The 13,076-nt window shown below is 37.5% G+C and overlaps 1 protein-coding gene across 3 annotated transcripts in view; it reads left to right on the forward strand.

The window, feature by feature from the left end:
• MED14 (mediator complex subunit 14) overlaps positions 1 to 13,076 on the forward strand; it is a 36,032-nt gene that overhangs the window by 7,438 nt on the left and 15,518 nt on the right. For all 3 annotated transcript variants that reach the window (XM_080374334.1, XM_080374336.1, XM_080374335.1), the window contains exons 4-15: positions 195 to 368; positions 1,151 to 1,280; positions 2,966 to 3,094; positions 3,449 to 3,556; positions 4,422 to 4,554; positions 5,108 to 5,258; positions 7,849 to 7,960; positions 8,578 to 8,703; positions 9,583 to 9,661; positions 11,237 to 11,396; positions 11,794 to 11,988; positions 12,568 to 12,702. In XM_080374334.1, the coding sequence (XP_080230460.1) occupies positions 195 to 368; positions 1,151 to 1,280; positions 2,966 to 3,094; positions 3,449 to 3,556; positions 4,422 to 4,554; positions 5,108 to 5,258; positions 7,849 to 7,960; positions 8,578 to 8,703; positions 9,583 to 9,661; positions 11,237 to 11,396; positions 11,794 to 11,988; positions 12,568 to 12,702 (1,632 nt within the window). The remainder of the gene's footprint in view (positions 1 to 194; positions 369 to 1,150; positions 1,281 to 2,965; positions 3,095 to 3,448; positions 3,557 to 4,421; positions 4,555 to 5,107; positions 5,259 to 7,848; positions 7,961 to 8,577; positions 8,704 to 9,582; positions 9,662 to 11,236; positions 11,397 to 11,793; positions 11,989 to 12,567; positions 12,703 to 13,076) is intronic.

Here is a 13,076-nt window from a genome sequence, read left to right on the forward strand (position 1 = left end):
GATTTAAAGTGTCCTTGCATACAAATGTAAGACATGGCCTTTGTTTTATAAATGTGATTACTTGAATTGGAAGCAACAGATAAAATCATTGCAGTATACGCAGGAGATGAACTGGATATAAAAGGGCATTGATTTGTGCATTTTATTGGACACATACCTTTCTCCCCCACCCACCCCCTTCTTGTCCTCTGCAGATGATATCAAGTTTTTTAGATCAGCAAGCCATTCTGTTTGTGGACACTGCTGATCGTCTAGCATCGCTAGCCAGAGATGCTTTGGTCCATGCTCGTCTCCCTAGTTTTGCAATCCCTTATGCTATTGATGTTCTGACAACTGGATCATACCCACGTCTGCCTACCTGCATTAGGGTAAATAATGCTACCGTATGTTGCTGGGGGCGGGGGGGCGGCAAAAATCTCCTGTACAGTATCAAATGCATGTTGATGATACTAATTGTCTATGTGCAAATGGAACTGTAGTTTAATACAGGCCTAGTACCAAGTCTCTGCAAGTTGCTCTTGCAGAGCACTTCCTATTTGAACAAATTATGCTTTCCCAGTAAAACATTCCCTCCATTTAAACTAGTTCTGCTTTAGAATGAGTAGGGTTAGCAGCGCTTCTTCCTTGTTTCTTTAAGTATTTGCACATGCTAAGCCACCATCCTAGAAGAATGAAGTGTGAACAGGAGTTGCTAACATCTGTTGTTAATAGAGCTTTTGCCTGCTTTTTGGAAATGTACTGAAACACTTACTAGCTCTCTTTAATGCTGCTGCCTTTTCTTACTGTTAAAATGCAGAATAACAGGATTTTATGAAGCTATATAAACAGTAGTACCTGTGACTTGGATCTGTAGCTGCAGATAAAGATTGGTTTTCAAATCTTAGTATTTAAAAACAAGTTTAGCCTGATGTAAGGCCCTGAATTTATGTAATTGATTCAAATTGAGTAATTTGACTCGGTGATCATTTTCAGGTAAAATGTAATCAACTAGAAAACAAGTCTGAGTGTAGGATATAAAACTTCACCTATGTGTAATGACCTGTAGTATTTATATTTTCAGACTTCCAGTCTGGTTAGTTTTCACCATTGCTACTGTCAATGTATTATATGTGCTTGAGATACATAGACTTATTTGTGATTGTTTTAACAGGATAAAATAATCCCTCCTGACCCAATAACAAAGAGTGAGAAGCAAACCACACTTCATCAGCTAAACCAGATTCTTCGACATCGACTAGTGACTACAGATCTCCCTCCACAGCTGGCAAATCTTACAGTTGGTAAGAATTGGAATTACTTTTTGAAGAATATATTATTGGAGGCTGATTTTAAATTGTTGCTTTAGTGCTAAAGCAAAGCTAAAAAATAGCTCAAGTGAGACCATTAGACATGCTTCATCTGTTAAGACTGGGATCCTGTCTCTGTCTGACATCAAAATATGTGTTTTCCCATTTTGAAACATGGGAGCATTGATAGTATTGCTGAAATACTATTTAATTTTAAGAAGAAAACCTGTGCAGGTAACGGCAAAAGGTTGTAGGCATTGTCTTGTTCCTTCAGCAGATGTGTTAGTCTTAGACCTAACAATGTAACTGCTTTACCTTAAGTGAATTTTAAAATGCAGTTTAATTAAACTGTTAGGTCTTCTGTAGAAACTCTTTGAACTTTAGCTTGAACAATTCATTGTAATGTTGCTTTTTGAATCTGTTGTGATATTCATCTTCATGCATAGAATTTGTTCATATTTATGTATACCTTTTGTTCTGTGGCTCACTGCAGTGCCAGATCTCTTAATCTGTTTTCAGATCTCTGTTTTCGTTTAACCCAAGTAGTGATAGACATTAAAATGACCTTTTTTACAGGAAAGATGGCTATAAACCACGCTAGGTTATTGCAGAATCGCAGAGAATAGGGCTGGAATGACCTAGTCCAAGCTTTTAACTAAGACAAGGTTAGGCATGTGTAAACCGTACCCCACAGACCTAGGACAAAGATGTTTCTGAAAAATCTTAGTAGTAGTTTCACTGGATCTTAAGTGAACACTTGCAGTATCACTGTTAGAGCCATGTTTGTCTGATGTAAATATAAATGGATATATGTCTGAGCTCTTCAGATTTTTCAGTTAACATTTCAATGACTACTAGTTTCTGGTTTGGGGTTTGGTTTGTTTTAAGAGCATGTCTGAGATGCTTTTGAAAACAACACTTCTTGAGTTAAAAGGTTAAAATTTCCGTAGGAATATTTCTGTGTGTCTATAACTGTAAAAATATATGGCATGTTTTGTTAAGTGATTGAGAAGGAGGTTGACCTACAGGTTATAATAAGGACTTGTACTAAACTGGTTGCTCTGCCACTCATTCTCTTTATGACCTTACTTACATAGTTTTGACAGTCTTTGTTCCCAGTTCTTGAATCTGATAGCAGAGCTCACAAAGGTGTGAAGATATATATGTCAATTTGATAAATAGTGTGCATGTATATAAGTTATGCAAAAGATTATCTTCCTCACATGAAAATGGAATTACAATATTTTAATGTTAAATAAATGGTTTGCAGTGAGTTGTGTTTTCAGGGCTAGATTTCAGCCTGTGCTGAGATCATGTTCCGAACCTCTTTTGATTGAAGTATTCATGGTTGGTATAGCAAAGAATTGGAAAAATGAAGCCAGATATTTTGTGTAACTTGTCATGCTGGTAGTCAGGTCAGTGTTACTCTGTATTATAGTAGCAGAAGTGTTAACAAGTTACCGTAACTGAAGTACTGCTGTTCAGGACAGTTTGGTACATCTGTCCATGCTGCTTATTGACACCGGTTCTGTTGCAGAAGCAACTGTGAAGTCTTCAGAGCTGCACAGAAAGATATGCAACAGAGTAGAAACCGTAGGGAAGCATTGTGAGTGCCAGGAGCTGCCACACTGAAGCATCTTAGGAGACTGAGTGAAATAAAACATTCTTTTCGTTCTTAGCCAATGGCCGTGTGAAGTTCCGAGTTGAGGGTGAGTTTGAGGCCACCTTGACAGTGATGGGTGATGACCCTGACATCCCCTGGCGCCTTCTGAAACTGGAAATTTTGGTTGAAGACAAGGAAACTGGTGGTAAAAAGAAAAAAATGAAACCTTTACACTTCCTTTTTAACATGATGTTAATCTCTGATAAGTCTTGTTTATACTGGGTCTTTTGCATATCACAAATTAAGATAATGAAGCTGTGTATACTTACCTTGTTTTCACCTTGCTCTGTGTGCCTTTAATATCTTAACAATGATAGACTGTGACAGTGTAGTAGACTGACTGAAATTTCCAGAGTAAACCAAGGATTTTGTTAGAAATTCTGGTATGGGAATTGCTCAGTACAGTTGTATCTTTTTTTTTTCCTTAAATATATTAATTTATTATATTAAGTACCTAGTTTCCTTATGTCTAATGTGAATTCTTTTTAATTCATGAAAGATGGCCGAGCCTTGGTTCACAGCATACAGATCAACTTCATCCATCAGTTGGTCCAGTCACGGCTGTTTGCTGATGAAAAGCCACTTCAGGACATGTACAGCTGTCTGCGTATCCTTCTGAAAGTTGCTTCTGAATAAGCTGTTTAATGTACCCTTGCTGCTCTTGATCCGCAGCTTGCAGGAAAAATGTGTTCCCTGTTAAGCTGGGGGAAGATGTCTGGATCTGTAGTAAAAATGATGGCCAGTTATTCTGAGGTGCCAGCCTGTAAGATTTGGTTTTACACAAACAGCAAAGGTAAAGGTGAGGTATTCAAGACAGCAGGTTGTGTGCTAAGTCAGTGCAGCAGTGGCTGACAGCATGTGCTGATTTGAGAGATAGAATACAGTGCTGACTTGGAAGGTATGGGAGCTGACAATTCTTGCTACCAAGAACTGTAGTAAACTGATGGTGGTGTGTTACCTGTATTGCACCTGTGTGGATAGTAAGATGAGATACAGCATGTGCAGGAAGTACTGCAGTGATTTGCTGCATGCAAAGGGCAAATGGCTTGACAATGTGAAATGGGTTTTAGTGAAACAGTTTCTACAGAAACAAACAGAATCATGTTATTTTAAGGTGACCATGGGAGATGAGGTTAGTGGTAACTATAGGGTGAATTGAATTTCTTTGTTAGTAATCTTTTCCCTAACAGATGATTGGAGCTAAAAGTCTATGAAACAAAGCTGTTGAGACATTCTTGTATAACACCTAGAGAAGAGTTTAAAAAAAAAAAAAAGGAGGGGGGGGGCAAAAAAACCTTTGAGAAATATTTGAAGCTGTTTATGTCTTTAGCTTTGGGTTGGTACATAGTGTGTTTTCAGACAGCATCTTTTCCAACTTCTGTGACAAATGGATTTATGTAGTGTACAGAAACAGATTTATGTAGTGTAGAGACTTTTTGATGGTCTTACATTTTCTGAACTCCATTCGTTAGACTCCTTCTGCTTAGCACTTCAGTTGGAAGTCTTGCATTCACAAACTTTAATGCTGATTCGAGAGCGCTGGGGAGACCTTGTGCAAGTGGAGCGATATCATGCAGGGAAATGTCTCTCACTCTCTGTTTGGAAGTAAGTTAATTTTAAAAGGGCTGTTAACAAACAATAAATGCAATAATAGGAGAGTTTTCATTTACTAAGCTTGAGCCATAGTTTTCAGAATTGTACTTCCTTTTTGTTGTGAGACTCCTAAATTCTTGTAATTGAGTACCTAAACATGTTGCTTAACTTGCAAAGAAGTGAGGGTTGTATGTCAATGTACAGGAGAAAAACGGATATAGTTATAAATCAGCTTGTATTTATGCAGATATCTAAATAAATTAATTAGTTCTTTGTCAGCCTTTTACTATATTTATTGCTTGACTATTTATTGCACTAGGTAAAATTTAAAAAAGCAATCCAGATGCAGTTCTGTGTTGAATTTACAGGCATCTAAAACTTCTTTATGTAGTTTCAGTTTACCAACAGTTATGCATTTAAAATGTAAACTAAACCAAATACTTTTTTCAGTTCAGCTGACATAATCTTATTTTTAACCAGATCTCTCAGAATCAAGGATTAGCTACTGAAAGGTGTATTTTCTGCTATTTTAGTTACATGGTTTAATTATTCTGTTTATTTTAAGTCAACAGGTGCTTGGCAGGAAAACAGGGACTGCATCTGTTCATAAGGTCACTATTAAGATTGATGAGACTGATGTCTCAAAACCCTTACAAATCTCTCATGAGCCTCCACTGCCAGCCTGTGACTCCAAACTAATGGAAAGAGCCATGAAGGTAAAGGTTTGCTTTGCCATAGGCGTGTATTTTTATAAATCAAAAACTTAAATATTTTGCATTGTCAGCTTGTTTCATCTTGATTCTATTTAAAGAGCTGTTTCTAAGATTTCTAGTGAGCGGTTACTCTAGGTCGTGTTTATGTTGGGACCCAAAATTGTTACAAGATACTGGCCTTGACTTCATCTTAAACATTACACCTACTTCACAGTGCATTATATGACACTTAGGAGGCAGAATGCTGAGGCTGGGAGGGAAGCAGCAGCAAAATTTCAGTTATGGTTAGCATTTGGCTTGAAATGCTTTATGGAGAGACATTTCCTCGCTTTTGAGTCTTGGAGATGCTGTGTAAACTCCCTGTGAAAGTCATCTTCCCCATGTTGCTTGAGTTGGCTACCCAGCAGTACTATTCACTTTAGAAAATCTTATGATTTGGAAATCTTGTGAAAAAAAGCTAATGTGGTTTGCTTGTTAAAAGTGTTAGGTAAAGCTTACACTATCACTAATCAGTTTATGGCATATGGCCTATCTGAATGTGCCTTTATGTAGTCCAAATTCCTATATGCTAAAGGTGGGATTGTTGAAATGATCCAAAATAAGTAATTGCAGGCAACTTCCTACTTGGATCAGGCTTCACTGGTGATAATTCTAGATCCTGGTTAATGATATCTAAGAGAAACTGCATTTTAGGTTTTACAGTAAATCTCTTAAGTTCCTTGGCCAGTCTGGTTGTGATGTATCAGAATGTGTGTTTGTCATTATTTCTACACTGTTTGGGTTTGAAAGTTAATAACCTGGAGTGAACGGTACAGTTTTCAAATTTCCAGTACAGCTTTTCTACTGGGAAAAACTCCCCTGCTCAGGTTCTTTACCTGTCTTACAGAACTTTCTATTGATGACAGCCTTCACCTCCTGTACGTACTTTGTATTTGAGCCTCTTGGCCCATCTTCTTTACCAAGTCTGACAGATAAGTCTATATGGTGAACGTCAAGAACTTTTTATGTTTGGGCTACACAGGAGTGAGAGAAACCTAGCAGAGTATAGTCGCTTTCTACTTCTAGAGTAAAAGTTCTACTATTAGTGTAATAAATATATACTGAATTTACTCATTTAATAGCCTAAATGAGCATATTTAGGCTACTAAATACACAGTTAATATAGTGAAGATACTGTATTTATGCCTAAACCCAGGAGAATGTGCTTTATCTAGAACATCTGCTGAAGTTCCACTGGAGCTGACATAATGTGAGCTTACTGAATCAGGTCTGCAGACTGTAGATTAGGATATGAGGCCACTGTAAACTTGAGATTTGTCAAAGTTAATGCTGACTCCCTTTGTAACTACTTGCTCTGAGCTTAAATTCATCAGCCATGGTCTATACACTGCTGTTCTAGTGTTTGAATAATGATCTCAGCTGTAATGACGTAGAGAGCGCACTGTTTCTGTTTATTTAAGATACTATATAAAACAGTGGCAGGAACAAATATGTTTGTCTAAGCATGTTATTATACATTAACCTACTGAAAATTTGATGTAGCTGTAGAGCATGTAGTCACTTGTTAGTGAGGAAGATATAACTCATAGCAGCTGCTGAGTTGAAATGCTTTTGTAGATGGATAAACACTGGAAATTTTTTTTAAGGCCTTGTCTTGGAGGGTCCTTGGGAGGTCCTCTTTCAGAGGACGGTCATTCTGGTATATATGAAGGCATGTACTGAAATTCTGTATAAATCTGTTCTGGTATAAACCTCTTCTGCATTTATCTCTTATGCTAGCATAAAATTTGAGAGTAATTCACCTCGAACAGTTTTAAAAGCAATGAAGTTAACTAAAAAAAGATTTTGCAGTAATCTATAGCTCCATTTATGCAAAATACGTAAATAATATGACTGTGATATGAGTGGATATCAATGTGAATGCTTGAATTCATGTTGCACAAGTAAGCCACAATGAATATAAGTGATGGCATAAGCTTCAGCACTGGCAGTGCAACAGCCTCTAGATGCAAGCCTCCTGATACTCCTGGGTTCAGTAGGATTGGTCTTATTCAGTGTCTGCCGCTGCATCTTCACTGCATTGTTACCCCATTAGCAGGACTAAAACTAGCGTGTTGTATTTCATGCTACACTTGCGTATGTGTTTATGTAGAGGCAACCATATTCTAATGGAGTGTTACTTTGGGGGCAGGGGGGTGGGGAGTGGCGTGGCTTGGTTTTTTCCTTAGTTTAAGCTAGTTATAAACAGATTCCTGCTAAGCTGGAAAATAGTTCAGCCTTGTTCCAGAACAAGTAGGTCTGCACACAAAGCAACAGCATAGGTTGTGAAACTTCATTTCTTTTACATTTTCTTCTAGTCCTCTCTCAAAAACCCTCCCACTGCCTGCTGCACAGACAGACTCTTAGGTTTGTTTGTCATACTTTCTAGTGATCCAGATACTCAAGTTAATAGTTCATCTGGTTAACCACAGTCCTAAGCAAATTCTTTCTGAAGTGATTATTTTATTAACTTAAGTAGCTTTGTTCCAGTATGCTAATGTATGAAGTCTACACATCAAATTTGGACTTGCTCAAGTACATTCCTCTTTTACAGATTGACCACCTATCAATAGAAAAACTTCTAATAGACAGTGTGCATGCAAGATCTCATCAAAAACTCCAGGAGCTGAAAGCCATTCTTAAGAGCTACAATGTTAATGACAATTGTATGTGTTTTCTACTGAAGTTTTTTTCAAGTTAATTTCTATTTGTGCCTAGGAACACTTCCTTTTTTCTTGGTATTTCTTGTTTTTATTAATTTAAATAAAAAATAGGAAAAAAATGAGAGATACTCAGAATTAACAAGACTGCTTTAAATTATTCTGCATTGATAATTGTAAAATATTCATACTTCTGAATGCAGTGTAATAGATGAAACTGGTAGAGCATTGTAGTCTGAGTTAAAGGGTTAAAAGTTGTCTACTGTAAAACATGTTCAGAATTGAAAGTAAATCCTTCACTGTCTTGCTAGCTTTGGATGAGACTTTGCTTAAAGTGTTGTTGAAACTACTGGGATTTAATTGATCTTATAATTCTGAAGCGGTGAGTTAAAAGATACTCTGGGATTAATCATCATCTTGAAATTTGGCCTGTCTTTTCTTATTGGTTTGTTACTAGCACTCTTCACAGAAAAATTCTTATATTCAGTTCCCTCTTTATGTTAACAATGAAATAATGTGCAAGTGAAGATTGCTTCTATAAAAACAAACAGATTTTGGATTATAATGGGCTAAGTGATAAGCTTGAATTTTGTGTAAAATTATTAACATCAATTTTTGTTTAGCATTCATTGAGACAGCTCTTCCAACTCTCGTAATTCCAATTTTGGAACCATGTGGTCGATCAGAGTGCCTGCATGTATTTGTTGATCTCCACTCTGGCATGTTTCAGCTGATGCTGTATGGTGTTGGTAAGTAGTTGCAAAACCAGGTTGTATTTAATATCTTGCAAGAATCCTCCACTATGAGGAAATTTTGTATGAACGATTCTGTCAAATCTGCCAACTTCTGGAAGTAAATAAGGGTAAATGCAAATGCACGCTGCGCTTGAGTCATCATCTAGGTATTTGAATTTGAGGAATGGAGAAGTGGACCTTTGTGCTTAAGAGTCACAGTTCAGTTAGGTATATTTTAAGAGGACAACAGACTAAATATTGTTAGGCATCATTGCAATATTCTTTATGACTCATGATTCCTGGATTGGGCTCTTAATGGATGCAGCCATTTCATATAGGCTTGATTGAGAATTGTGTTATGTGACCTTATCCATCTTGAGTTTCTGTTCACGTCTTCAGGTTTCAGATTACTTAAGAAAAGGAAAGTGAGTTCTTTTAGAGTATTTGCATAATAACATACTGCTGTAGTTTTATAAGCATTATGGACGATTTGTCATGTATCTTAATCTCTCTCTTCACAATGAGCCCCATGGAGAAGACAAGGGGCAACAATTATAAATTGTATCAGGAGAATTTTCATCTCAATATAAGAAAGAAATTTTTTACAGTGAGAACAATCAATCACTTTATCTGCTCCAGGGACGTGGAGGAGTCACCATCACTGGAGGTTTTCAAGATCCAGTTGGACATGGTGTTAGATAATTTCATCTAGGCTCTCTTCCCATGAAAGGTTGGACCAGATGATCTTTTGAGGTCCCTTCCAACCTGAGCTGTTCTATGATTCTGTGATTGATTGATTGATTTTTAAATTAGATGAGACACTTACATTAGAAGGCCAAAATTTTGTTTGAAGAGTAGATGTTAAGACCATTCACTCACCTATTGTTCTTGCAGATCAATTGACACTTGATGACATAGAGAAGTCTGTTAATGATGATATGAAGCGTATCATTCCTTGGCTCCAGCAGCTCAAGTAAGTGACTTAAATGGTTCACTTAGTTTGCATACAATGAATCACCATATTTGTATTTTGGATGATCACGCTTGCATGGCTTTGTTTTACCGCAGTAGGGGATATACTTCTCGCTGTTTTAAGCAACCTTGAGTATTTACCATCTCCTCTAAATAGGTGGAGGAAATTCTGGTTTTGTTTGAAGTAGATTCCATAGTCCTCCTTTAGTCTGCACCCGTACATGTAGCCTCACACATTGCTATGCACACGCTCTGCATTGAAGTCTTTTCACTTTAAGTCAGTAGCAGATCATTTGCTTCCTGAGGATCTGGTTTTGTGTTCACGTTCGTTTCTATCTCCTTTATTCTGCTTTTGTTTCTACAGCTGAACTCTGCTTCTTTCTCAGCAAGAGAAATCTCCCTTCTCATAATACAGAGGGAAAAACCAGGAAGTGGCCTAGGATGATTTAAATAATATCTGTTTATCTTCTAACACTTGAGCCCTTGCTGGTTTAAACCTATCATTTTCTTTCCATAAAGCCCTGATATTTAAGCACAAGATACATTTGGCTGCATAAGAGGTTGTAGTGGATAATACAAATACAGTTTGCATCTGCGTGAAAACTAAGTTCCACCTGCTCTGTTGTTTTGGAAATTCCCAGTACTTTGAGCTAATTGCAGGGTGAGACCTCTGTTTGAGAAATTTTGCTTCTAAAAGAAGCATGATGACGCATGAAGCACTGGCACCCTGGAGAAACTAATCAACCACCCTTTGTTATAAATAATGTACTTGAGATAATGGCTTGGGTAGTCCTGCAGTTTTTGAGGAAGCCAGGCAGTCACATGAAATGTCTTTTAGGACAGCTATATGTAACATCTACCTACAAGACCGAATGTGCTGTGTTGTGGTGGATGATGATGCTGAGCTCCCACATTTTCCACTGCTGTCTTCAGTGGAAGTTGACTGAAAAATCAAGCCACATGTGTCTGAGCCCCTTTCAAGCCTTGCTAGACTTTCTGTCCTTGCCACTATAGCCAAAATCTATTGGAGTAGAACAAAGTTTAATTCCAAAAATTAAAATAAACTTGGTGTCTTGCATGTGGTTCTTCATGTCCAGACTTATTCATGTGCATGAGTTTGTTTATAGCACAATGCAGAGTGACGTCCAGCTTGGGTGACTTTTTTTACTGTATTGCTTACCAGCTTATATGAGCAAAGATTTTCTTTTCTATACCAAGAAATAATGGCAGATTCCAAGTTGTAAAGTAACTGATCTACATGTTTTTTTCATTTATCCTTCTTTTTTATATTGCAATTTCATATTGTGACATATAAAAACTTATGTATTCTCTCAGTGAATAATCTCAGGGCTTTTTTTCTTAAATTAACAGCTGTCCGTAACTTAAACTGAAGACAAGATGTAAAGATAGTAATAAGAAAATACAAACTCATTAAACTTTCTATGTGGTTTTCTGTGCAGCAATGATAGATGTTGACTTAGAATATGACTGACTTTTAACTTGACACTAATGCTTTAAACAGTGGTATACTAGAATAATGTAAATCAGAGTACTAATACCTTTATTTCAATGCAAGGTTCTGGCTTGGACAGCAACGTTGCAAACAGTCTATAAAGCATCTGCCAACAGTGAGCAGTGAAACTCTTCAGCTAGCTAATTATGCTAGCCATCCAGTGGGAAACCTTTCTAAACACAAACTGTTTATCAAACTCACTCGCCTTCCACAGTACTATATTGTAAGTAGCTGAAAAATGCTCCTATCTTTTGTTCCGAGTCATGGATATACCAGACAGTTTGTTTGCTGTACTCTTATCTCTAATATTACAAACCAAGTGATTGATGTAATCCTTGGCTCTCCCTTTTCCCTCCTTTCTCTCATTCAGTAGGTTTGTTAAGCAGTCAGGCTTATAGAGAAGAGGGGGCATAAAGGTTTATTATTCAGTAACCTTCATGTTCTCTTTATGTTTCCTGAAAGTGTAATAGTCTTTCTCTTCTTGAATTCCTTTACTAGCCACAGTATTAATATCTTGAAAAAGGCTTAATGTCTTGTCTTTGAGGGGGAGAGGATAGGAGCTGATGTAGACATATTCTTAGTTGAGGGCTTTCTCAATTTGTTGCTCTGTTTAAATATAGGTTGTAGAGATGTTTGATGTTCCTGGCAACCCCACAGAACTAGAGTACAAGTACCATTTTCTCTCTGTGAGCTATGCTGAAGGAGATGACAGCCCTGCTACTGCACTTTTGCTACAGCAGTTCAGACCAAACATTGAAGAGTTGGTACTAGACACAAAAAGTGGGAAACAAATGAAAAGTGGTGTCAAGCGCAAGGTATGTGCTTCAAAAGCCATTGGGCTAGAGTGTGAAAGCTGAACACACGTTCTGAGCATCAGTACCAGCTTTAGTAGTGTTGTTTCAAAGTTTGTATGGCTGACATCTTACTTGTATCGCAGCTTGGTTCTCTGGACTGCTTCCTTAGGGAGACGTTGGGAAACTATTTTGTAACTGTTGTCTTTTCAGCTCATGCCAGGGCTTCTCAGCTGTTCTGAAGAGCCAAGGCAGAGTGCTGTGCTGAGGTAGCTAGAGTAGCTTGTATGTGGAGAGCACTGGTATCTGCTTGATATGCTTTGTGCCATGTAGGTGTAGTCTTTGAAAGACTTGCAGAGGCTGGGAAGAGTTACTTCTTGGTGTCGGGCTGACATGGCTTAGTGATATGTAAAAACTGTTTTAAGGTAGTGATTATAAAATTAGTTTAACTGAATTGCTTGAGTCCTGAAGTGGACCAGATCCTTTCAGAAGTTTGTGCTCAGAATATGATTCATGTAAAACTTGGATGAAATTATTCTCTGACATCTTTTCAAAATGTTTACTCCAAATGAATAAGTACATTTATCTTTATTTTAATTCTAGTTATCTGGTGATCCATGTTCCATAGAGCCTAAGAAACCGAAACGATCAGGAGAAATGTGTGCCTTCAATAAAGTGCTAGCTCATATTGTAGCCATGTGTGATACAAATATGCCATTTATAGGGCTTCGTATGGAGGTATGTATTAAAAAATATTTTGTTTTCTTCTTCCCCTCTACTACTCCTGATTCTCTTGTCTCGATGTGACTGTTTGGCAGATTTATGGTCATGTGTTCTCTTTGGAGTTCCTCTGCCAGCTGAGCCTGGGTGACTAGAGTGACACTGGGTTGCTCTAGTCTTTTTAGATCTGGTTCTCCAATACAGAGCACTGCAAAAAGCTTCAAAAGTTGAGGGAAAAGGGAAAATGAGAGGGTAAGAGAGGCACTTGTGGGAGGGACTGGGAAACAACTTCATACCAGATTGCACAGACTGGTTTTTTGCTTTCCAGTGCTTGAGGATGTGAAACATCTGTCACTCTTAGGGAGCAAAAAAAAGCCTTGAAAAAGTTACAG

The sequence above is a fragment of the Falco punctatus genome (assembly GCF_963210335.1).
Source record: "Falco punctatus genome assembly, chromosome: 2".
Classification (NCBI taxonomy): Eukaryota; Metazoa; Chordata; class Aves; order Falconiformes; family Falconidae; genus Falco; species Falco punctatus.